At 36.9% G+C, this 27,160-nt stretch overlaps 1 protein-coding gene across 3 annotated transcripts in view; it reads left to right on the forward strand.

The window, feature by feature from the left end:
• GRM8 (glutamate metabotropic receptor 8) overlaps positions 1–27,160 on the forward strand; it is a 745,814-nt gene that overhangs the window by 601,581 nt on the left and 117,073 nt on the right. For all 3 annotated transcript variants that reach the window (XM_055307451.1, XM_055307453.1, XM_055307452.1), the window contains one exon: positions 8,754–8,890. In XM_055307451.1, the coding sequence (XP_055163426.1) occupies positions 8,754–8,890 (137 nt within the window). The remainder of the gene's footprint in view (positions 1–8,753; positions 8,891–27,160) is intronic.

Raw genomic sequence — 27,160 nt, forward strand, 5'->3', positions numbered from 1 at the left:
AACTTATCATCCTACCCTTCCTGAATAATCAATATTTCTATCTTTTGAAACAGATTTGCCTTGCACATGTATTCTTCTGAAACACAGATGTCTCCTGGGGGACAGAATTACCCCCACTGAGAACCTCTGTGGTAGACATGAGACTAATAGGGAAAAAAAATCAACTGCATTTTATATACTAGCAGCAATGTAGTAGATAATATAATTTAAGACACCATTTATGGTGGTATCAGAGAATATTAATTCCCAGGAATAAATCTACAAAAAATGGTTAAGTGCTATGAAAAGGAAATTATAAAGCTTTATTAAAACCTACAGAAGAAGACTCAAATGACTGAGGCACAATTCATGCTCACAAATAGGAAGATGTAAAGATGTTAAATCTTCCCTATTGATTTCTAGATTCCATATATTTTCCAGGAATCTAAACAGCATTGTTTGTGGAACTTAAAATGGTTCTAAAAGGAGATAAAGCAAAGAGAAATCAGAACACTTCTGAGAAGAAAGAAGAGGGAGTTCACTCTTGCCATACCAGTATCAGTCTTACTATGAAACTTCAAGGGCTTTTAGAGATTTATTTTTTTAAGTAAGCTCTATACCCAACATGGGACTTGAACTCATGACCCTGAGATCAAGAGTCATATACTTTACTGACTGAGCCAGCCAGTGAAAGGCAATAGAAGGGAAGGGAGAAGAAATGGGTAGGCAATATCAGAAAGGGAGACAGAAAATAAAGACTCCTAACTCTGGGAAACGAACTAGGGGTGGTGGAAGGGGAGGAGGGCGGGGGGTGGGGGTGAATGGGTGACGGGCACTGAGGGGGGCACTTGACAGGATGAGCACTGGGTGTTATTCTGTATGTTGGCAAATTGAACACCAATAAAAATAAATTTATTATTAAAAAAACTAAATTAAAAAAAAAAAAGCTTCAAGGGCACCTAGTGGCTCAACTGGTTAAGTGTCTACTCTTGGTTTTGACTCAGGTCATGATCTCAGGGTTGTGAAATCTAGCCTTGAGGCAGGCTCCACATTTAGCAAGAAGTCTGCTTGAAGATTCTCTCTCCTTCTCCCTCTGCCTCCCCGACTCTCTCTCTTAAAAAAGCAAATATCAAAAATGAAATTTGTAAATAGTAAGCATTCTTTTTTTCTTTTTCTTTTTCTTTTGTTTATTTTTGAGAGGAAGAGAAAGCAAGAATGTGTATTGGGGAGGGGCAGAAGAAGAGGGAGAGAGAATCTTAGGCAGTCTCCTAATAGGACCCTGAGATCATGACCAGAGCCAAAATCAAAAGTCAGATGCTTAACTGATTGAACTATTGAGGCACCTCTCATAGTAAGCATTCTTATAAAAATTGATAAATTTGACAATTTTAAATCTAGATGGCAAAAGTGTCCTTCTTTTCTAGCAACACATTGGACTAGACAGTCAGAGACCTCTTCCTAGCACAGCAAATTTGAAAAGGCAGGAATATATGTACTCACATACTTCTCTTTAATAAATGTATTCACTACTGTTATATGTGTAATGATTAGTTAATAACATAATGGAAATTATGTATACAGATAAATATATATATGATATTAAATACTCCTGAAAAGAAGCAAGAGAAGTTTTAAGTTGTTCAAGATAAAGAAAGATTTTTTGCTAGAGAATGAAAATATACTGAAATCAGAGTATTGCCACACACTTTAGTTTGTTCCCAAAATCCTCTTAAGTAGTATTAATCTTGCTTAATTATTACATGATCTTTTCCATTTTTTCCTTTAATCAAACATTTGATATTTTAGTAGTCTCTCTGGTCACTTTTCTTATCAGAGATTTTATTTAAACTTCCTAATTCATCCACTTCCCTGAGATGAGAATCACTAAATAATAGATCTTTTCTTATTTTGAAAGTTCAATCAGCTTATTTGAATACTATCAAAGCAATTATAGATTGTATTTCTATTTCTGAAATAGTGTTCATTAATGTTAATGACACTTTGGATTATTAAAGCAACTTAATGCAAGCATCATAAAGACAGTTCTACAAGAGAAAATACTATTGTCAGTTTAATTTCTTAATGGAAAAATCAAGGAGGGTTTGGCTGAAAGAATTAGAAATGCCATTCAACCACATTTCTTGTCCTATTTATTTCATACACCAAAGCAATTAGCTAAAGAAAACCATTTTTAACACAAAAAACGTAAAAGTAGACATAAATTTTTAATACTTTTACATTTAGTTTTTTAAAAAGATTTTATTTACTTATTCATGAGAGATAGAGAGAGAGAGAGGAAGAGACACAGGCAGAGGGAGAAGCAGGCTCCTCCCTGCAGGGAGCCCGATGCGGAATTCGATCCTGGGACCCTGGTCATGCCCCGAGCCAAAGGCAGACACTCAATTGCTAAGCCACCTAGGCATCTCTACATTTAGTTTTTATGAAAAAATCCAAGTGAATACTTTAGTCAAGGTGAATGAGTGAAATTCTGGAGTATGGTTACACATTCTGGATTCCACCTTTATTTTAGCCTTGTGGATTGCAATAATCAATATCAACTCTAAAGGAAAATCTGAAAGTAGTTACTGATCCATGCCAGTAGCTTTGATACTCAGTTGTAAAATTCTTATTCTTAAAGCTATATATAGGGATATGAAGTGAAGCATATTTTTCCAAATTTAACATAATTTTAGTTTTGCATTTAATAACTATTGATAACCCACTTTTCTAGAAATAGTGTATTATGATTGTCTGCTGTAAGAAGTAGACTCACAAGCTATAATGGCTCAAAAAGGATAGAATTTTTTTTTAACTCAGGTAATAGTACCAGATGAATGGATGGATGAACCAGTTACTGGCAAAGACCTCCTCCAAACACACAGGAATCCAGGTTGATGCAAGCTCCACCATCTTTAACATGTAGCTTCCTTAGTTTCCCAGCATGATATTTCCATTCTAGCCAGTCAGAGAGCAAAATGATCATGGAAGACCATTCAAGAGCCTCTTAATGAGGGGCTAGACCTATAACTTGTATTCCATTGACTGGAGCTAATCCTTTGGCCACCTCTAACTATAGGGAAGATTGGAAATGTAGCCAAGCTATGTGACCAAGGAAAGAGAAAATGGATTTGGGTGCTTAGCCAACAGTCTATGCCTCACATGTTGTAGGGAATATAATGGGAAAATGCTCCACAGTCATGGAACTTATAATATAACAATATGTCAGTTATATAAACCACATATTTATGCCTATAAGGGCTATGAAGGAAATAAACAATGTGTGTAAGAATGAGTGATAGAGAGCAGAAGCAGGCTAATTTGGATATGGTGATCTCACAGAACATATCACTGTAATATTTGATCTGGGATATAAATGATGAGAATGAGCTGGTCATGCAAATATTCAAATGGAAATAATATTGGAGACACACACACACACAGAGAGAGAGAGAGAGAGAGAGAGAGAGAAGAAAAAACCCACAAAAGTCCTGAGCTAGTGCAAACTTCATGTGTTTGAAAAAACAAGGGTGAAAAAAAAGAAAGCCCAGGGTGGATGAATTAAAGAAATGAGTAAGACTGGAGAAATAATAAGGCCTTAAAAGCCATGATAAACATTTTGTGTTATATTCTAAGTGAGATGGAAAGCCACTGTATGATCTTAAGATGAGGAGCCCTATGATTTGATTTGTGTTTCAAAGTATCACTCTGGCTGCCAGGCAGAGAATAAATTATTGTAAATTCTGGATATGTTTTGGAGATAGAATCTGTTAATACCTTCGATGTAGGCTTTTGCTTGTTTTTACTACCAGAGCATTTGGGATTTTTTTTTTTTAAGATTTTATTTACTTATCCATAGACACACAGAGAGAGAGAGAGGCAGAGACACAGGCAGAGGGAGAAGCAGGCTCCATGCAGGGAGCCCGATGTGGGACTCGATCCCGGGTCTCCAGGATCACACCCCAGGCTGCAGGCGGCGCCAAACCGCTGCGCCACCGGGGCTACCCAGCATTTGGGATTTTATTTTAGGATCTCGTCTCTGGATTTGGTATCCACTGAGCCCTGGGTCAGACTTTGGTGGATCCACACTTCTTTAGGGGAGAAACTAGTGAAAGGGGGTTCAGTTTACTTGAAGTGGAGGCCAGAAGCATTCAGCCCAGTTGAAATTGAAAAGGAGATCCAAAGGATTCAGCAGTGGACTTCTTCAATGCATGGAGGGTTAGAGCAATGACTGCTGAAATAATTTGTCTTTTAGACCTATGCAGTTTGATATGAATTGCTATCGAGCACTTGAAATACTAGTCTGAATTGGAATGATCTGTAGGTAGTACACAGGGTTTTGAGGATTTGGAATGTAAAACATGTAAAATACCTCATTAATATTCTTTATATCGGTTACATTTTGATGTCATACTATTTTGCATATATTGGGTTGCACAGAATGTATTGCTTAAGATCATTTCATCATTTTTCTTTTAGTTTATTTTAAACTTCTTTAAAGAACAGCTTTAGGGGCACCTGGGTAGTATAAGCAGTTAAGCATCCAACTCTTGGCTTTGGCTCAGATCCTGATCTCAGGGTCATGAGATCAAGCCTGGTGTTAGGCTCCATGGTCAGTGTGGAGTCTGCTTGAGGTTCTCTCTCCCTCTGCCCATCCCCTGCTCATGCTGTTTCTCTCAAATAAATAAATAAATCTTTAAATTTTAAAGAACATCTTTAGAGTTCCAGAAATACTGGGAAGATAGTACAGATATTTTTCATATTTCACCCCCACTCAATACACAGTTTCTCCAATTATTAACATTTTGAATTAGTTCAGTACATTTACTATAATTAATAAACCAATAATGTCACATTGTTATTAATTAAAGCCCAGAGCTTACATTCATTTTTTCTCATTTTACAGTTAGATATGGGGTTTTAACTTAGTTTTGATTTGATTGAGTGAATGGATTGTTGTTAGCTGACTACTAAAAAGGGAAGACTACGAAGAACATATTTGGAAATGAAAAGAATCAAACGTCATATCTAGATGCATTAAGTTTAAGATGATTATCAAACAACCAAATGGAGGTACAAGTAGTTGGACAAGTCTGCATTCAGGGCTAGATGTATACATTTGAAACTCATTGGTGGAGATATGAGGTTAAATTTCAAATTAAAATGGTATGAAGAGTTAGGGGGAAATAAGACAATAGAGAGCGTATGGACAGCTCACATAAAAAGTCCTGTTAGTAAAACAGGAGAGTGGATAAATGAGGCAATAGAGTCAGTAATGGGATTTGTTTGCTTGCCTTTTTTTTTTTTTAAGATGAGAGCTATTAGAACTCATTTGTCAACTGAAGGGAATAATATGGACAGTCTAAAAATTGTTGATGTCCAAGGAAGAAAAGAGAACTGAGAACCTGGAGCAGCCCAGGTGGGTCAGTGGTTTAGCCTCGCCTTGGGCCCAGGGCGTGATCCTGGAGACCTGGGATAGAGTCCCACATCGCGCTCCCTGCATGGAGCCTACTTCTCCCTCTGCCTGTGTCTCTACCTCTCTCTCTCTGTCTCATAAATAAATAAATAAAATCTTAAAAAAAAAAAAGAACCTGAAGGTGCCTGGGAAGTGAGTGAGGGCATGGGGGTCCTTGCACCAGGGGAGGAGTATGCCTGAACCCGGAAGGATGAGTGTGGATGTGCGCCTCATCAGGAGGGAAGAGATTAATATGAGTGCACATGTAGGGATCTTGCAGGGCTTGTGGTGGAGAGATGAGGGAGGTTTGTCTCTTGCTGCTTTTTCTCAGTGAGAAAGGATGAGACAAGCTGAAGTGATGGTGGGTTGGCAGGAAGGTATTGGATATGTGAGGCCTGAAACAGTCAGTCATCCAGAGCAGGGAGGTAGACTAGTTGGGAAAGTGTGGAAGATTCCAGAGCAATGTTGAACACACCCTTGAAATCGGAGGTCATGAATTTAAAGTAAGACCAGACATCAGGTTGGGACAGATGAACTAACTGAGGAGCCTAATGTGCAGAATGTAGGGAGGCACCCACTCTCCCAGTCATGCCTGAGTTACCTCACCTGCCTCAGTCTAGGCCTGGCCCTTCCAGATATTAAAGTTTTAGGATTATCTCAAACAACATTCAGCTGCTTGAATATAGGCAAAGGAGATATACAATTGAGTTCAAACATGGATTGTGATCTGGCAGAGAAATAAAGTTGGTTGGAAGAAGACCATATAACCAGTGCAAGAACAGGAAGGTAAACAAACTATCATGGAGGTGAAGTATAAAGACCAACTGAGAGCAATGAATGAGTCAGTAGATTTAGGGGATCATAGAATTGTTGCAGTGAGGGTGGAGGGTGGTAATCAGAGAGTAAAATTTGGGAGATGATGTAGTTCCTGAAAACGACAGCTTTTCGAGTGTGATCATGGTGGGTGGTGAGATGCATGAGAGGGATGATAATGGGAAGTGAGGAAGTCAGCCAACACAGAGACCAGGATGTTGAGTCATCCAGGTGGATGATGAGGCCACCAGGAATGATAACAGGAATGGGGATGGAGAATACAGTCAGAAGCTCAAGTCTCCAGTGAACAAAGGCTAACTGATACATGTACCAGTAATCTGACTGATCCCTAAATAATTAAACTATAATATTCTAATCCAAAGATAAAGTTCCATTTATTGATTGTAATAAATACTTGATAAAATAAATTAGAAAAGGAAAAGGTGAGCATGAATAATTGAGATTCTATTGAAAGTTGCTATTTCCTGTGGCATTTTGGTCAATGACTTAAGTCCTATATATTCATTCTTTTAAGGGTGCCAAAGTTTGCTAAATCAAATGATTTCATTTTTAGCTTTCTCATTTTTTTTTCCTGCTTGCCCAGTAGTGCAGGTCATTATGAGAAAGAAAATGGATAAAGTTTTGTAGCAAGAGGGAAGAAGGAAAGTAATAAACATGACAATAAACAGAGTGGCTTACACTTACAATATTTATAATATTTTCTCATAAAGGCAAATGAATTATTCTTGTGTTGCTTTTTGCATTGTGGAAATAAGATAATGTAGATCATAGGAGCAGAAGTGTAGGCAAGGGAACAGATAATAACAACGATGGCTTCCATTTATTGCACACCTATCATGTGCCAGCCATGCATTAAGTGCTTTACCTACATCATCTCATGTAACGCTTGGAATAGCCCAGGGAGGTTGCAGATATTATGCATGCTTGACAGTTGAGAAAACAGATTTAGTGAGGGTGACTTGCCCAGATCATGCAGGTAATTGGCAGAGCCAGAAATCAAACTCAGTCCCTGAATCCCAAGCCCATGCTCTTCCCCAGAACAATGTTCAACAGAGCCAAACATTTGCAAATAAAACCTTCATTGGATATATCATTTTTTCCTACAAAAACATGTTGAAGTGCTCAATATGCTTAGTGATAAAAATACAGCTTTTTCCAACATATTTCTTATTGAACAGAAAATATTCAAGGAGGTATATAGACTCTGAGAGCAATACCTGACAAGTGTAAGTTACCTCACAGCCCCACATTGTTTGTTTCCATTTCTCCACTAGTGCTCATCAATTAAAAAGCTTTTAAAAATTAATATACTTCAAAATTTGTGAAATAACTAAATCTAAGAGATTGATTTATTTGTTTATATTTATATTCTTACCTGTGTTGTGAGTAGATCATAATCAAGCGATGGCTATATTGAGACATTTGTCACTTAAATTTTTTTCCGGACAAAAGGCCAACTCAATTACATTTTTCAGGGTTGGCCAGATTCATACAAAGGATATTTTAAATTTCTACTTGTAGAAATTCAGGGGACGGGGCCTGCAGAGAGAAGATGGGCACAACAGAAAGGGATTGATGTCAGGTGAATTTGTGGAGATAGCAAAGTCATCCAGCAAGACTAAGTGGGGGAACGGGGAGAAGCTAAGGGCTTTTGGAGAACAGAAAGGTCTCTTCCCTTAGTGAGGCCCCACAGAACAAGGAAGCATGGGAGTAGCCATCCCCTTGTACCTTTACAACCTGTCATTCTGGAACAGTTAATAAGAGGGCAAGTAAAAGTGAGCAGAAGCTATGACGAGAAAAGAGAAAAGTAGAAAGTTTCTTAGAGAAATGAGAGTTCAGAAAATGCTACATTTCTTGCATCCTGCTGCCCCTCCCCAGTGACCTGGAGGAACTTTTATGATCTGAGCAGAGTTGGGACTTCTCTGTGATCACTGTCTCACCCCCTGGGAGGTTCCCAACAGTGGTCTACATTGTTGCACTCTCAGGCAGAGATGACAGAAGCAGGGGCTGAGAAGAGAGTTTGAATAGGGAACTGCTTCAGAGTGGAGTTCAAGTCCGAATAAAGCAAAGCTCAAGGGAATTTGGCTAGGATGTTCTCCTGCCAGATTTTGGTTGCTGTTTGTAGTTCTTATTATGCTTCAAGACATTTACACTCATCTCTATTGACTGTCACTCTCTGTAGCCAGAATGGAATATTCAGCCTATCAACTTCTATTTATTTAACTGTTATGTACATTGCCTAACTTGGATACTCACCATTTACTTTTTAATGTGCATAATAAAGCATGTCTTCTTCCTATATGTATGTCTGGATTTCTTTTCTTCTAGAAGCTATTATGCTATCGAGAATGACCTTGTATGGATTGCAATCTTCATATCTCTTACTACACGCAATATATTTTTATCTACCATTCTTTCTTACAGAAAAATAAGCTCAGTGGGCTACCGTACTAAAACTTTATTAACATTGTTTTCTAAACATTTATAGGTAGTGCTGGGACACCTGTCACTTTTAATGAAAATGGAGATGCTCCTGGACGTTATGATATCTTTCAGTATCAAATAACCAACAAAAGTGCAGAATATAAAATCATCGGGCACTGGACCAATCAGCTTCATCTAAAAGTAAGTATCAATATAAATTTACCTTAATGTATGTAGTTCTCAAGAAGGGACACTTTATTTTTATGTTTATAATACAAGATTTGTTAGAATTGATTGTCTTGTAGTTTTTAGAAAATATATAATTTTATTCCTTCTTCAACTTTAAAATGTTATGGAAAATCTTGAATATCTATAAAGAAATCTATCTGGAGGGGTTTAATGAAAGACCTCATTTCCTTTTAAGTGACTGTACTCTATTTAGGGAAATTTTTCCCTTTTCTGAAAGACTCATTGGCTAAGTGTTGGTACACTCTGTGTGTATACGTGTGTGTGTGTTGTGGAGGAGGAATGACAGAGTGTGCCATGAATGACTAATTTAAGCTTAAAAATAAGCATATATCACCTTTGCCATATCCTAAGTTGAGATCTTATGATTGATGAAAGTGAATTATGCTTTATATTACATTACCTCTTTGAATCACAATACCAGAGATGGTTAATGTACCCAAAAGTGATGTTCAGATCATTTAACAGCCTTTCAGGCTGCCTGCTGTCCCCACACATGTGGGGTGTCAACAAGGCCCAAGACCCACAGATTTTGCAGTTCCTAGAAGTGGCCATGTCAAGAAAACTTGGAAAGCCTAGCCTAAGTGGAGTCCCAGGCCCTGGGGGTGATGCCAAAGGTGTCTGGGCATTTGCTTGCCCTGGTGTCACCAACACAGAGGGCTTTGTCTCCTCCTACCAGGTCTTATGAGGACCTGGTGGGGGTGGCATGCAGGATGGCTGCAGGGTGGAGGAGCTTCATCAAATGTGTCTGGCTGGCAGCAGCCCTCTAGAGAGGCTCTCTTAGGAAAAGTGTGGAGACATTGCAGAGAGCTATGTGGTACTGGCACCCACCAATGATAAGGGGCTCTGGAGCAGGAAGCTGATCCTGAACTTGAGGGATAAGAGAGGCCCAGAAAGGGAACAGGGTATAAGGGTGGTTGGCATAGCATCTGCTTATCCCTAAATAAGGAATTATTTCACCTTTTCATAACCTGTGGTGGGGTATCAGTGCACAAGGGCTTCTTCCAGTATAGAGAAATAAGGAGTGTGCCGTAGAGTCGTAGCTAAGGATTGGAGTTCATTCATGAACACATCTTCGACAACTGTAAAATAGGACTATTTATAGGAAGTGAAGGGCCTAGGATCAATCACTCACTGTAACAGCAGTGTTTCCTCTGTAAGCAGGAAGGTGCTTTTAAATGCTTCAAATAAACTCGAAACATATTCATCTACTGTTGTATGATTCTAATGTGTATTTCATTCTTTTCTATAATTTAAGTATTTCTCCTCTTCTTGATTTTCAAAGCCATCACAACTCTATGAGAATTGAGTTTATTTCCTAAATGAATAGTCAAGTTCATTTCCTAGCCATACATTATCCTAGCCAGTAGGTAAAAGCTCACGACGACATACAGAAGGGTGGAGATCATTCTTGTCTGTGTGTGTATAACACATGCACATGTGCTTTCTTGTGTTTGAACCCACTCAAAAGACATAGGTTTGGTATTTTTAATACATTTTGACTTTCTGTATCTCCAAATATAGTAGTATGCTTATGCAGCACCAACCACCAAAGTTTTTAAAAAGGAAGCAGATGATAAAAAATAATAAAACTGGGATATTGATGATCTACTGTCTCTGAAATGACTTCCTGATAATTATCACACTTCTGCATTCAATAATGCACAAAGACAGCTTGTATTTCCAACTACTATTGTGCTTTGTAAGATTACATATCTACAGTTTACTACATGTAGCAGCCTGAGGAGACCTTATCTATTGTTCTGCAACATTTATCATAGCATTGCTTTGATAATTCTATAGGTTTTTAATGCCAATCTGAAAATCAATAGATTTTTGGCAAAAGCCTTTTTGAAAGTGGACCTATGTGAAATAAAATAATTAGATGTGGCAAAGAAAATTTGATAAGGGTTAAAATAGGGAAGCTACTTTTTATCTGATGTTTATGAATGCCAAACTGCTAATTATGTTCTTATTATTAGGGATGATAACAAAGTTCATGGTTAAAAAAACATGTGCAATAATATATAAGATATATATATCTTATATATAATATATAATATCTTATATATAATATATATAAGATACCTATTTATACATGCAAGTACATATACATACATATCTCTGTATGTGCATGATATATTTATTATAGAACTCCGTATTGAATCTCAAGTTGCTCTTTTATGTACATTTAACAGTGCATGAAAGTTTTATGTTTATTATTGTGTTATTGTTCATAAAATATATTAAAACAATTTGTAAGAATTATTTCTCATGCATGTTATGACTATTTATAACTAAATAGCAGTGCCAGCTTTACCGAAACAGAGAGAATGTATCTCTCAGCAAAAAAGTAAGTGAATTAGGCTGGGGGGAGAGATTATATGTCAAGGATTGACTTCTGGAGTTCAGCAGGACAAATTGTTTCTCCTTCGATCAGTGACCTGTTTTAAGGTGACCTGTTTGAAGGAGTACAGAGTAGTTGGAAAGTGACCAATTTATTAAAGTTCTGTTTAGATAGTAGTCAAGGCACGGAACAAATGCTTTGCTTTGGTTCTATCATCTGGAAAATGGAAATATTAGTAGCACCTATCTTATATGGTTGCAATAAGAATTAAATGAAAGAATACAAAAAACATTTAGTCCAGGGCTTGGAACACATGAAATCCATCAATATTACCTATAATTAATCCAGTATCTCATGATTCTATGTGGCCAGTGGGAGATCTAATAATCACTGTAGTGAGTAGAGCACTGCTTATTGAAGAGGCACTTGGATTTGCTTTAGAAAGTTCTGAGGGGTCTTCATTAAAATGCTATTTGTCTCCATTGTCTACTATTTTTGCCCATCTTTAATACTGGCCTTAATACTTTAGCCAATCCATCTACACTTAAAAAGTAACCTTTATGTAAGATAAATACAAATGTCCTTTTTGTGTGGTAGCATATGGCTAGCTATTGTGGCTAGGAAGTTATTTTTTTAATGGATTAGATAAATTCATTCTGTTCTTTTTTTTTTTCTAAAGATTTTATTTATTCATTCATGAAAGACACACACAGAGAGAGAGGCAGAGACACTGGCAGAGGGAGAGGCAGGCTCCTTGAGGGGAGCCTGATGTGGGACTCAATCCCAGGACCCTGGGATCATGCCCTGAGCCAAAGGCAGAAGCTCAACCACTGAGCCACCCAGGGATCCCTCCGTGCTAAGTTTTGAGACAAGACTGAGTATGTGGTTCTCAGGGCACTCACAGACTAGCAGGATAGAGCCACACTCAACCAACAGTACAGGTACCAGGCACCCTGAGCAAGGTGTGTGCGTGGCTTTGCAGCAACTGCCCAGAAACAGGTTCCTAATCTGGCTGCTGATGAGGGTTGTGCTGAGGGACAGGGGAGGATACTCTCCCCCATGTACTCCATCTCTCCTTAACCTATTAAACCAGATTTCACAATAGATTTTACACTCTCCGTGGTAAGCATTTATCATACCAGCCTGTTACTGGATTGAATTCTGCATATTTTCAAAAAGCCAGTTTTTCTGGCTGAACTCAACTATAGGACAATTTTGTACACAAAGAGTATACGACTAAGCATATATGAGTGTGACAAATTTGCCCTGAATATACTTTAGTGGAGTAAAAGAATTTTTAAAACGAGGAAGTCTTTTTTTCCTGGAAAATTATGAGGTGTTTTATTTCCTCAAAAGCATTATCTTTAGTGTTCCCAATATTATTGTTTCTTTTTCTTTATTATGGAGTTAACATATGTTCTTAATTTAGCGATTACCATCAGTTAGTATAATTGCTTAGTTTGATTTCGGTTTTCTATTCAGTCATCGCAGTCCATGCATGAAGGGTGTATTGTCTACCTTAGAGTGAATTTGAACAATTAGGTCTTTCCGTTTTGTTAGGCTGAGTCTCTCAAGAGGGCCGGTGGTCCTTATTAGCTATTATAAAACATATTGTAACCTAGAAGTTCAGAGTAAACAGCAGAGTCTGAATTGCGAGAAGAACAGCCATATGCTGCTGTAAGTCCACAGGGAGGAGGTATATGGAGGTTACTGGATGTACCTAAAATAATGCAGGGCTCACTTTTTTTATACTTCCAACCAGAGCTACGTTTTTTTGGATTACAGTAGGAATGAGGCATATGGTTTTGCCTGTTTTATTGTTTTATTTTCTTCTCTTTTTATTCAAGTAAATAATTTTGAGATAAACTTAGTAAAGGACAGTGGCTTCATATAAGTATCTTAACCACAATTATTAGTGGCACAGTGTCCATTGCGTGATTTGGAGGCTTCATTGACCCTGATTTAATTTGAGTGGGTCACTCCTTAGTAGAGTAACTCTTGACCAGTTACTGAATCCTGAACCTCAGTTTTCTCATCTGTATAAATAGGCTTATTATAAAGACAGAACACATTAGAATATAATGGTCAAGAATGAGACCTCAAAGTCAGAAAGATATTTGAATTCCATCCTTCCATTGATGAGTCTTATGGCCATAGGCATGTCATTTTATGCCTTAGTCTCAGATCTTTCATCTGCATGGAAACAGTCAGGACGACTTCATAGAATTCATGAGATAGTTAAAGGAAATCACATACACAAAGATCCTAGAACATTGCTTGCCACATATTCGGTGTTAAATGAAGATGGTAATGATAATTTGTTTCATTTTGTTTTGCCACTCTAACCAATCTATTACCAAGGACCTGTCATTTTAATCTAAAATTCCACATATGTAAAGTCTTTTCTGTCTTTATCTTGCTGTTTGGGGTGGGGATTAATCTTAAAAAGAGGTACATGTGCCATAATAACTTATCTGTGCCTATGCAGCACACCCAAAATGTTTATTTTGGTATTAAAAACTGGGCTACAGGCTTTGGGGACAACCAGAAACTTGGGCAAAATTTCTGGTGGAGTTTAACCCAATGAAATCTGTCTTTCCTATGTCCTTGTTATATAGTATTTATAAAAAGATATTTTCATTGAATATATATATATATATATTTTTTTTTCCCTGTAGATGGGCAGTCAGATATATACTGTACTGGGGGTTCCTCAGCTTGCTTCGAATGCAGAAAGTGAGAATTCCTCAGTGCCCTCATTTGCCTCATGGGATTGCTGTTTTGGCCAAACATCAAAAACTTTTAACCAAATCCACTAGATTCATTAATAGCATAGAGAAGCAGCTTTTCTATAATGAAAGCTATTGAAATAGTCTTGAAGTAAGGATGGATTGAATGAAGTTGGAACAGTGTTTGAGGGGAGACTTGACCTTTTATTTGTTTGGATTCTTAGAAGTCATGCATTCTCTCTCTGCCTTGATTTCCCCATTTGCCAAGTTGCCTACATTTGGAAATGCTCTTTCTTATCATGGTCAGTACTTATGAAAGATAGTTCACCCTGTGAGGCAAGCATCTATAAGCTCTCCCTTCCCCACAAACCATGAGCATGAAGTCAATTCTCTGAGATTTTACTACATTCTGACAGAACTTGATATGCCACTGTAGTTCCTGCCTTTATAATCAATTCTGAAAAAGACTATTCTGCTTCCTTTCCTTATAACAAGATGACTAATTGTGAAAAATATATTTTGGTTTATTAGGTGTAAATTTATTCTTTTTTAAAAAGGTCATTTTGGGGTCAGTAGATCTATCTCTGTATATGAGAAAATAAGCATTTGGTAAATTCATGTTCTTGACATGTTGAGCAAATGTCAAGGTGATTAAATTTTAACTATGTTCTTGCTAGCCCAGTGTAGGTGCTCAATAAGTATTTGTTGAATGTCATGAATAATATGCTGATATTTTCTAAATACTAATTAAACATGGAACAATGATCCAGGATCATTGATTAGGAAGTGGACTTGCCCACAGATTTTTTATTCAGTGACTTCTCTCTGCTGAGCTGAATGCTAAACTGTTGAGGAGTACAAAGTTCAATAATATAAACTTCCAAATATCAAATAATTTTCAATTTAGGGTGCCTGAGTGGCTCAGTTGTTTAAGCATCTGCCTTGGCTCAGGTCATGATTCTTGGGCCTGGGATCAAGCCCCATGTCCTGCTCCCTGCTTAGTGGGGAGCCTACTTCCCCCTTTCCTTCTGCCCCTACCGCCCCTCAATCTGTGTGCTCTTATAAATAAATAAATAAATAAATAAATAAATAAATAAATAAAATCTTAAAAAAAGTTTTGCAATTCATTAAAGGCAATTATATACTTGAATAACTACAATAAAAGTATAATTAAGTACAGATTAAAGAACAAACTATGAACTCAGAAGATGTAATGATTACTTCCAACTAGGGGGACTGAGTAAAATTTCTTGATAGATGAGATTCAAATTGAATCTTCAGTTATTTCAGTGGCCAGAAATGGTTGCAAGAGTGTATAGACCATGGAAAAAGCATCCATCCATCCATCCATCCATCCATCCATTTCAGAATAAAATGCCTCCAATGCACCATTGCTGTGCAGGGTGCTGTAATGATATGGAGGTAGGTATTTCAGATTTAGTCCCAGGGGTCATATCTGAACTAGTAGCACTAAGCAGGAGGAGAATCCAAAGATACGTCTCTTTCATGAGTCCACAATGCATCCATCCATGTTCCTTTATTCTCGCCTATTTTAAACACACATCCTTATTAGCAAAGTAGGATTAGTGTTCACAAAGAATCATATTCTCTCTTGGTCTGGAGACTGGGAACTGGAAACTGTTTTGATCCATCTCATTTGTGATATCCCCATGGAAACAAGCTGGAAAGACCCTAATATTAGGGTGGCCAGATGGGAGAAGCCTGACATTCAGAAGGCCCCTACCATTCATTCTCAGAGAAGCATTGATAATTTAGGGCAAAGAATCTATTCTACTTGTCTGTAAATCTTTAACAATTAGCACAATATGAGTTTCACTAAATATTCACTGAATAAATTAATGAACTAAAAAATTAATGTTATTGTCTCAAGGCAATTAAAGTGAGCTGACCCTAAAATAATAATCTGGAGATAAAGTATAACCTAGGAGCACATGGGGTAAGAGTAGAGCTTGGAGCCATAACAGTAATCAAGGATGAACAGGGATGTAAAAGCCAGTATGGAGAATCTAGTTCAGGATCCATGTAATCAAGCCATATAAAAAACCAATGGAAAACTCAGTTACACACAGGAGCAAGGAGAGTATATGTATGAGACCCACATAAGATTCTTCAGGATTTAACTGTTACTATTACCAGTGGCTTTTATTCCTGCTATGCCATTTGCAGAACTTCCTGTACCCTGTGGGACCTCTGAGTTGCTTACTGGTTTCTGATGCTTACCTTGAAGGAGCAATACCCATTGCTGCCTGTCTGACAGATTATCTCTGCCTTATCTGTTCATCTACTTGATTTGAGCTTTGTTCCATGAGACATTTAAAAGGATTTAATCAGATTCATTTATCATAGCAGGATAAACAAACAAACCAGTAAATTAGGAAGAAAGAATAAAGAGAGTTAATAAATTTTAGTTAGTAGTCAAGTTTGATTTCCTCATCAGTAATTACAACCAATAGATTCATCTAAGCTGTTCAGCTGAGTAAGAATCATGCTGATATTTTAAGAACATACAAAATTATGCCATATAAAAATAAAGTGCCTCCAATGTGCCATTGATGTGATATTTTAAGAAATAAAAATTTATGCCATATAAAATATGGCTTAATATCATTAAGAATTGAGATGCTGGATTCAGTTATCTCAATCTCATTGAAGGCAGATTCCCAGAATAATCCAATAGTATCCAAGGAATCTAGCAGCATATCAGGGAAAATATAAGTAGAGCATTACAATGTCTGTTACTATTGATGAAAAAAATTCATCACAAGGGCTTGATTAGTTATTTTAATAAGTAATTGTGACAGTGACAGAGCAAGGGAAATGAAAGCTAAAAAAATGATGGGGGTCAAATTAGAAAAGGCAAATCAAAGAATAAATTGCAACTCAAAGAAGGACATAACATAAAATACAAAGTGCCTCTTTATATCAACACCAAAGAAGGGCAAAGAAAGATGGTGATTCTAGACTTTTATGGTGATAATAAGGTAATAAAAATTATAATAAGTGATATTTTAATCCTTATTCTAACCTTGGGAGGAGTAAAGTAAGTACAATTTTAACATGATAAGTAGAATAGGAAAGGTTAAAATAAGGTTATAAACATAAAATGATAATGTAAAATAGAGATATAACTGGTAAAAAAAAAAGGTCATTTTCTTATAGTAGATTTACTAAAATATATGTGAACCCTGTATGCCAGGGTACTTTTAAAAAGCTCAATGGATAGATCAGTGTTATTTAAAATCTTCAGCATACTAGAGAATTACAAGTGAAAACTGCAAAGTATTAAATAAGAATAAAATATGTCACCCCCAGCTATAGATAGAGGTCAATTCCTGGTAAGGGCATGAAACTAAAAAGGATAAAGTTACCATGTCTATTGACTGAATCAGAAGTTTAACATGACATCTTTCCTCAAAAGTCCCACTATTTAAGGAAGAGAAATAGAGCCAGAAGCTGGATCCTCCCCAAAGTCCCTATTGCATTTTACTGAGGTTATGGATCCTTATCTCCAATGAAGTCCTAGAAATGTGCAGTAGTATGTATCTCCAGGGGGTTAAGCATAAATCCACAAATAAATGACAGAGGGATATAGCAAGAACACTTAAAAATACTAAATTTGACCGTTACTTGTTTGCTTGTGTTTGTTCTAAAATAATTTTTAATTAAATTTACTTTGAGATAATTGCAGATTCACATGCAGTTATAACAAATAATAGAGATTTCATGTCCTCTTTGCCTAATTATATTGAAAACTATAGTGTGATATCACAGCCAGGACATTGACATTTTTTTTGACAGTGACATTTATACAGTCCACCAATTTTGTTCAAATCTCCCCAATTTTACTTGTACTCATGTGATGTATGTGTGTGTGTGTGTGTGTGTGTGTGTGTGTGTGCGAGTGTGTTTAGTTCTGTGCAATCTGACCAATCTGTGTTGGTCCATGCTTCTACCACTATAGTCAAAATACAGAACATTTCCATCACCACAAGGATTCCCATGTTGCCCTTCTATTGCCAGATCCACATCCTTCCCATATGCCTCTCCCAGTATCTGCCAACAGCTAATGCATTCTCTATTTCTACAAATTTGTCATTTCAAGAATGTTGTGTAAATGGAATCATACGGTACGTAATCCTTTGAGTTTAGCTTTTTTCACTCAACATAATTCCTTCAAAGTTTATCCAAGTTGTGTGCTCCTTTTAGTTGCTAAGTATTATTCCATGGTATATATGTGCTAAGTTTGTTTAACCATTCACCCTTTGAAGGACACCAGCAAAATAATATGTATGAACCCACTATGATGTTTGTTGAGTTTTATGTAAAGAGAAACAGGAAAGACTGTGATGTCTTATCTCAGAACCAAACTAATTCATTTTTATCGGACAGTCTTAGAGTTATAGTTAACCTTTAAAATAGAATGTTTTTAGAAAATAAGAAAGAGAGCATTATTGCTGTAGTACCTTAAACTTAAAACTGGCATAGTGACACCTTGGATGTGGTGCACTTACTACAATTGCAGCAGATACACCTAAGAAGAAAAAGTTCTTATTTAAAAGTAGTACTACCTAGGTCTAGCTCCTTTGAACATCATAGTCTCTGAAAATAGACCTGTATTCTTTCTTCTTGCGCTTCTTTTTTACATTCCTTCTATCAATACTATACTAAAGTTGCTGCCTGTGGTATTAAAATGAAACTCTTACTGAGTTTCCAAGACTTCCTCAAAGTTGCCCCTGCTCTGTTTCTTAAGTTGTTCTAACACACCAGTAGGCTTTGCTGTATTAGTCCTCATTTGACTGCTTTGTAGCTATCAGATCCGTTGGTATATGCATCTTTTCTGCATTCAGACCATGGTTTTAGATTCTAAAAATCAGACATGACTTTTAGATTAAACCACTGTATGATCTTTGAGACTACTGATTGAAACTCTTTGTACAAATGTTTAAAGGGAACCCAAAAGGACAGATTACTATGGGAATCTCCTAGTAAGAACATACTTTGAGCTCAGGATCTGTGAATTAAATTTTTTAAACTTGTGCAACTAATGACCCTAGCCATAAAGTCAGTTTATCAAAGAACCAGTCAATTTTTATAAATGATATCCATAAAATGTTTGATAGAGATGTCATTTCATGTTGTTCAGGGTACAGAAGGACTTAAAGGACAGACCCTAGGAAGTTCTGTGATGATGTGGAAAGCGTCACTGGAAGTTAGGAGACTGGTTTTCAACCTGAACTCTCACTGATCCTTAGATATATTTGTGCTTTATGACTTAATATTTGAGGCCTCAGTTTCTAGGTTTATAAAATTAGGAACCAAATATAGCTTTTCACTAGAATTTCTTCGAGATCTCTTATTTTCTAATTGGATACTTCAGATAGTAGAGTTACGTTATATGTGTTTTCTTGTCTTTTTACTTATTGTTTTTTAGCTAAAATATGTACTCTAAAAAACGTAAGGCCTCATTCATTTATCTATATAGAATAATGCTACCATGTAAACCTCACTGATCAGAGGCCTTATGTGATTATTTTCAACTTGGGATATTTACTTGAAGAAGTACGGCTGCTTACAGCCTATGAAAACTAAAATAGAAAATGGGAGAGGTTCTTTTGTTTTAATAAAAATGTAAAAATTACTAAAAATGGCTATGCTATTAGTTCTCTTTTGACTTTAAAGACACGCATTTTTAGAATATGCTTTAAAAATAGGACTATGCTATAGGGAAGTTGAGTTTGTTCGTTAGATTGACTGAAATCAAGCAGAGCTAAGTAGAAATAACTGATGTGATTTGAGAAATGCTAGTTTATTCAGAAAGCACTTTTGCAGCAAGATAAGAGAGCTAAGTTCCATGTGAAGAATTAGAAGATGTCGTGGTAGAGAAGAACAGCCCACACCTGAACAATAAATGGGAGCTAGGCTTATTTTTGCTTCCATAAAAAGGGAAAACTAAAATGATTTCAGAATTCCTGCTGTGCCATCTCAAATTTGGTTGCATTCTGCTTGTGACATTGAGACAATCAGTCCACAAGCATTGATTGCCCTTTTACCTCATACACGGTAAAGCAGCTTTACGTTTAGAGGTAGATGTATCAGGACTCAGGCATGGCGATCACATCTTGAATCTGCCTTCATGCCTGTTTATCCATTTCCTGAGTCTCCCCAGAGCTCTTCCACTCTTTCTCAGCTTTTCGCATATTTGTATGTTAAACTTTTCTCCTGAGATGAAGTTTCGCATCTGTTACTAGCTGGCTAAGCAATTACTGGGCATCGCATGAAAAACAGAACTTTTTCATATCCTTTAAAAGAGTCTGAAGAAATAATTGGTCTGAGGAAGTTAATACCATTCTACTACCGTTGATGACACAGCCTCCCACAGGACAATTGGCTCATTTTTCTGAGAGTTCGTGGTGACTCTGAAAATTAGAAGATTGCCTCTCTAACAGAAAAATAAAAAATAAAAGATAATTTTTTTTTCTAAAACTGTTGGAAACTTGAGGCTGAAACAACTTGGAAAATGATGATGATGGGTCTTATCTAAGTCAGCATTTTTTCCAACACCCTCCTCAGAATACAGGTTCTGCAAGATTTTAACTATCTGCTGTCTATGCACACAAAGGCTCTCTGGTCAACGAAGTTTAGGGACTCCCTGGACAACTCTTGTTGTTTTGTTTTGTTTTCCTGCAATACCTGCCGAGCCTTTAATGTGCTGATGCACATCATGATTGACTGAGAAGTCAGCCTGGGACTGGGACGTACTGTTTAATAAATTGATTTGACCATGAATCCCATTTTTATTTGAAGAGCATTTTGTGGAACTAATATTCCTTGAAGCTCACTTTGAGAAATGTTGGCTTAAGCTGAATTTTCCACATAAGCTGAATTTTACATTTATTAACTCATTTAATCTTTATCATAACCGTGTGAGTGAGATACTGGTAGAATGACCGTTTTTTTTAAAAAGAGAAAGTAAGATTAACAATGAGTTGCTTTATTTAAGCAGAAGCATAAGTGAAATGCATGCGCACTCCAGTGCTCAAGCTTCTAGGAATTTGGAAGAAGTAGAGTCAAGAAGAAATGGTGAATGACTGGATATGGGGAAACCAGGAAAAGGTGGACCTCATGATGACTTGAGGTAGATAAGAATGCAGGAGAGAGAGTTCAGGGAAAAGGGTGCCATAGGAGAGAGCTCCAAGGAGGAAGTCACACAGAAGCTAGAACGAGCTTGAATGTTCTAATCTAAGGACATGAAGGTAAGGCGTGCCAATGGTAGGGAGTAGACTGCACAGAGGTAGAGGGGGGGCTGTCTAGGAATGTTCATGAAGACTAGAGTGAATGGGAAGGGGAATCATAGGAGATCTATTGAAAGAGTGAATTTTCAATTTGGATCTCAACTTTGAGTGTGGATATCATCCTGTAACAGCATCAGTCACTGTAAAGAACTGACCTGATCACCACTGGGCATTCCCAAGTAAATGCCATCAGTCTACAAAAAGGTGGTTTTCAGAGACATTTATAACTTCACAATGCCACTTGGCCATTTAAATTATGAGGGAATAGTTCTGCTTTTGACTTAGGGCTTATTTGCTACAAAAAGAAAATTATCCTTTATTCTAACTGCAACTTTTTTCCTAGTTTTTCAAGTGGTATAAGTAGGTTATCTTTTTACAAAACATCTCAGTCTATTCTCTAGTATTTTCTTGAATTTCATGTTGACCTGATTTCATTTTAAGGAATTTAGGGAATTTTGAAGATAAACACCAATTCAAAATTTGACAATTATTTCTATAATATTGGTTAGTAACAGAGTACTAAGCAGATATCTTATAGTTTAAATTACTTTTTACAAATTCTCCCTTATTTTTACATATGTAAGTGAACAATTCAGTGAACAAACTCAGGAGGCATTGCAGCAGAGTTTTAGTTCAGTAGAAAAATTATAGACACTCTTGGTGTACCCCAGAAGATGGACAAAAGTAAAATTCTTTTGTGAGAATACCAACTGCTTTTGCCCTTTCCATAATAACTCAAAAAAAAAAACTAGTTGGCCAATGAGGATACATTCTACCAGCATCAGAGCAAAGCCTTGTTGTTATGTCCATTGCCTGCCTTAATCTTATTAAAACATCCCTGCTCCAGAATAGAAGCCAACCCAGTCAGCACACTACAGCTCTGAAATCTTTCCTCATCTTGGTAGGATTTGGAGTTACTATTATAATAACTAGTATATATTATATACACTAAGTATTACTAACTAGTTCCTATTTGATTGAATCTTTTTTAAGGATCTAAAAGGTTTCCTATGTGAAAATACTTTGTAAACTTCAAAATGCTGTAGGATTGTTAGCTCTTATTTGTGAAGTCAATAATTCTATGTAGAGGATAATAGTCACACAAAGTCACATTGAAAAAAAGCCAACTTTTTCATTTTTCATTTGGGAGGATTTTTGACATTAATTGAGGTATGCATAGATTTAATCAGAATTGGATTTACATATAGTCCAGCAAAACTTAACTTCTAATATTTAGTTTCTTCTGTTTTTTTTTGGTCTTTTTTTTTATGTAGTGTGTGTGTGTGTGTGTGTGTGTGTGCATGTGTGTGTGTGAGTGTGTGTGAAGCTCAGTCTTTTACCCCTATTTAGAAAAAGAACTTCTCATACCTCCTTCATGTAAGATAATGCTCATGGAAAATTCTGGTACTGTAATTGGCACACAAACCCAGTAAATGTGGATCGAATCTGAAAAATTTCATTGTAGGTTTGTTACTTGACCATTTCTCCCTTACTTCATATGAGTTAAGTCCAGATGGGAAGAGAAAATGTTATTTTCTTTTCTTTTCTTTTTTTTTTTTTTGAGTTCACTGATCATTCTTTAGCTGATGTATAAAATAAAATACTTGTTTAGAGAACTAAATTAAAGACCAAAATTAAAAACGGTAAATTTTCACAAATGTGCCCTTTTGCAGCCTTTCAGTAGATCACATTTATTGGCATAAAAAAGATCCCTGCTTTTCCTAACGGGAACCCTCACCATTCAGGAGTCCACCTCTGGAGCATGGCAGCCATCTGCTGCTGCTCCCTAGTGGCTGCCCCTAAACTGCCCAGATTGTTTAAATGTTGAGTAGAAGAGAAAGAAGCAGCTGTTCTGGAGTTTTGTGGCTGCCTCTGCCCTCCTCATCATCTAGCAAATATGTAGATCAGCTTATGGAGCAAGAGACACACTAAGGCAAGCTGTAGTCCTCTCCACACCAGTTAGTTTACTCATTCCTTGCAGAAACCGCAAACCTCTTTTCTGCCATCCTCTTTATGTCTCCTTTTTCTTATTCCTGTTCCTTCTTCAGGATGCTAAATGGGAATGGGTTCAGGAGACTGAGGGGCTTATACTCAGAGGGGTGTGGGATTCTGGCTAAAGTGTATGCTGCTCTCCATCTTGCTCCTTTTATTTCCTTAGCCAAAAATTCCTCCTGTGTCAGAAATATATATATATATATATATATATATATATATATATATATATATATATATAAATCCATTATTTCATTTGGCTTCAAATCAATACTTTATGATATTGCTGTTCATATGTAACAGAAACAGTATGACTATAAGACTATTATGAGTTTTTCACTCCTGTGTCCTTAAGGAGAATCATCTTTGCTGTCCATAATCAGGAGAGAATCAGAAATCATTGAAATAAGCTTGTTTGATTTATATCAAGAACACCAGAGGAAAAAAAAGAATGTATGTAGCAGATGAGAGGTGGAGGAATAAAGAAAGGAGCATGGGTTGGTTTGGTGGGAAATTTGAAAGTTAAAAAAGACAGAGTAGCTGCTAAATGCAAAAAGTACATATGCAGAGAGACAGAGAAGGGAGGGAAGGAGAGAGAAGGAGAGACAGAGATGAGAAATGAATGCTTAAGATCAAGAAAACTTCTGTAGAAGAAAGAATGCTCAAAGGGGTACAAAAGGATTTTAAGAAATTGTGGTTGGTTAGATGGGTTACATAGAGATTCATCTTTTAGAATTGCCCAGAAACTTCAATAAATATTTAAGTTGCTTCTAAATATTTTTTTGATATTTGTTCATTATGTTTTATTGCCAGGAGGCAACAAAGTTTTCTGGGGTGAGAGTATTTGAATGAAAAGTGTCCTGCTTAGTGTTTTTTGGAGTAAGTCATCACCTAGAATGTAGATTAGAATGGAATTTCAGTGTTTTACTGTGAAATTTCCAAATTATTCGATGTCATCTGTGGTTGTCTCTGAAATACTATACCAGAGCTGGAGGGAAACTTTAGTTTCCTTTCTGATATTAGAATAATGGTTTGGGATGATAATCTACTCTTTGGGTTACTCTATGGATTACTTGTTTTTGTTTTGGGATTTTTTTTTTCTGACTCAGTATTAGCTAATTCACTAAATTGAGACAGCCTAAGAAGTTCCTTTTATATAACTGCAGATTGGAAATTGGCCTTTTAACCTTACTTCATAAGGTATCAAATATCTTTTTTTAAGATTTTATTTATTTATTCATGAGAGACACAGAGGGAGAGGCAGAGACATGGGCAGAGGGAGAAGTAGGCTCCCTGTGAAGAGCCCAGTTTGGGACTCTCCCAGGACCCCAGGATCACACCCTGAGCGGAAGGCAGACACTCAACCACTGAGCCACCCAGGCATCCCAGGTATCAAATATCTTAAGAAATGAGAGACTATTCAGAGTAAATACAGGAGGTGTGGCACTCAAGCATGGATTGGTTTATGGCCTAAAGCCCTGCACCACTAACTGAGGCTTTATTCTGAGGGGTTAGACTTGGATACCAACAGTGATACTAATAATGTAAGGAACTGATAGCCAAGGACAGAGAAATAGGGTTCTGAGTTATGGAGAGGAGTTCCTACTGAAATAGGATGGCTGTGGTAAGCTATGGGGGCCCTGGAATCAACAACTACAGGATTTGACTCTAGGATATTTTCCTTGATTCAAAGACCATGAAAACTATGGTTCCAAAGAAAACTGCCTCGCTGACCTAGAAAGGGAGCTGCAGAGTCAGTGTGGACTCGGTGTGTGTGTGTGTGTGTGTGTGTGTGTGTGTGTGTGTGTAAGTTTAACTTATAATTAGGCTTTGATATAAATGAAGAAGTCTCTACTGTGTATTCAGACTGGAGGGAATTTATGCCCTAGAGATGTGCAATCAGAATCTTCATTGTCTTTTTAAGGAATAAAAAAATTTAAAATATCAAAAAAGGTGGGAAGAGAGAAAAAAAGAGACAAAAAATAGTGTGGGCTGATTTTTGAGGAATTTTCTGTAGAGTTTTAAAAGAAGGAAGAGGAGATCCCTGGGTAGCTCAGCGGTTTAGCGCCTGCCTTTGGCCCAGGGTACGGTCCTGGAGTCCCAGGATCGGGTCCCGCATCAGACTCCCGGCGTGGAGCCTGCTTCTCCCTCTGCCCATGTCTCTGCCTCTCTCTCTCTCTCTCTCTCTCTCTCTCTCTCTCTATCATGAATAAATAAATAAAATCTTTTTTTAAAAAAAGGAAGGAAGAGATGTAGAGAAAAGTATGAGAGACACTAAACACTGGAGAAAGATGACCTCGTATATTGTGCTCTATATTATGAATTCAGTCCTCTTTTTGTGAGTGACAATACACATTTGAATCATTTTGCATTATTTTGGTGTGAATTTAGTTTTTAAATATTACATAATATTAGCCCCACTTCACATGGTGCATTGGCTTTGCAAGTGTTAAGAATATTTACAGCCGAGGAAACCAAGGATCAGGAAAGAGAAGTGGCTTACTCATATGTCTTCAGCTATAGAACTTGAACAAGACTCCAACTGCTTCTGTTGTACAGTGCTGCCTCCATTGGCCTCCACCATGTTTCTTGTTACTAACCACTCAAGAAGAATGGGTAGAAGCCTGGGGAGAGAGGGCTAGTGGTTGGGTGATGAGAGAAATATATTTGGTGCAAGACCTAAAATTCCACTCAGAAATTAAGGTTCGAGAGTAAGAAAGACATAAATATAAGAAAAGAAAGTATTTTAATTCACATTAATGCCTTAGGACATAGAATGGTCTTTGAAGGGGTTGTTGCCTCCTAAAAGTAAGAATATCATAGAAAAAAATGTAAGAGTGTCAGTAAAACAAACGAACAAAAAACTATGGTGTGCATATTTAAGCAAATACAATGTTCCAGAGTCCCACATTGATATTTGATTATTCAGTTATGGTGATTTGGTTAGTAATTGTCTTTCTTTCCTCAGCTTGGAAAACAAGATTCATGGGTCAAGGAGCAGATTTTGTTTCACTCTCTAAAGGATCTGCCCTTACAGTATACAGGAGCTCAAAGCCAACTGGGGGGAAAACCACCAGAGAATTTAAGAGGATAGCAAATAAGCTGGTTCTGAGACAGCTTGGAATTCAATAGGGTCGCAGAAGACAGAGTCATGTTATGCTATCCTGACCTAATCGAGTCAGAATTCATTAGGGAACCTCTGCAGGGGAAGTGCCAATTCCACGCCTTTAACAGCCAGGACAATCGATAGCATCAGACAATAGATGTAGTCTCTGAGCCAGCCAGCAAAACAGTTCAAAAAAAAGGAAACTGTTAAAAAAAATAAAATAAAACAACAACAACAACAACAACAAAACAGTGCACTGTGTTTTGTGAGTGTTTAATTAAAAAAAAAAGGAGAAAAAGAAAGAAAGAAAATGAAAATGAAAGAAATGGAGTTCTAGTCACCCTGAGGGATTTCAGGTCATGACACACTTAAAGACTTAACTGTGTAGAAAAAAAGCAAGATGAAAACAGAATTGGAAGACATATTTTAACATTCAGGTAGTTAAGATTTCAAACAAAAGTCAGTCCTGCAGGTACAGCTTCATCACTGACCATGTGAGAGGTGGGAAAATTCTTAGCTCCTAAAAAAAGGCACTTTTACATCTGGTATGAGAATGTATTCATGATGAATATGTGGCTTTCCAAATTCATCACTTCCTTTTCTTACATCCCTTCAGTCTGTGCTCAGATTCTCTTGACTAAATGCAAAGCCTTCACTTGATCATGATAAACCCTATGGCTATGTGTTCCAGAGTTCTCTGTTCCAGCTGAAATCAGTGAATTTGCTTCTAATGTCCAG

The sequence above is a fragment of the Nyctereutes procyonoides genome, unplaced genomic scaffold (assembly GCF_905146905.1).
Source record: "Nyctereutes procyonoides isolate TBG_1078 unplaced genomic scaffold, NYPRO_anot_genome, whole genome shotgun sequence".
Classification (NCBI taxonomy): domain Eukaryota; kingdom Metazoa; phylum Chordata; class Mammalia; order Carnivora; family Canidae; genus Nyctereutes; species Nyctereutes procyonoides.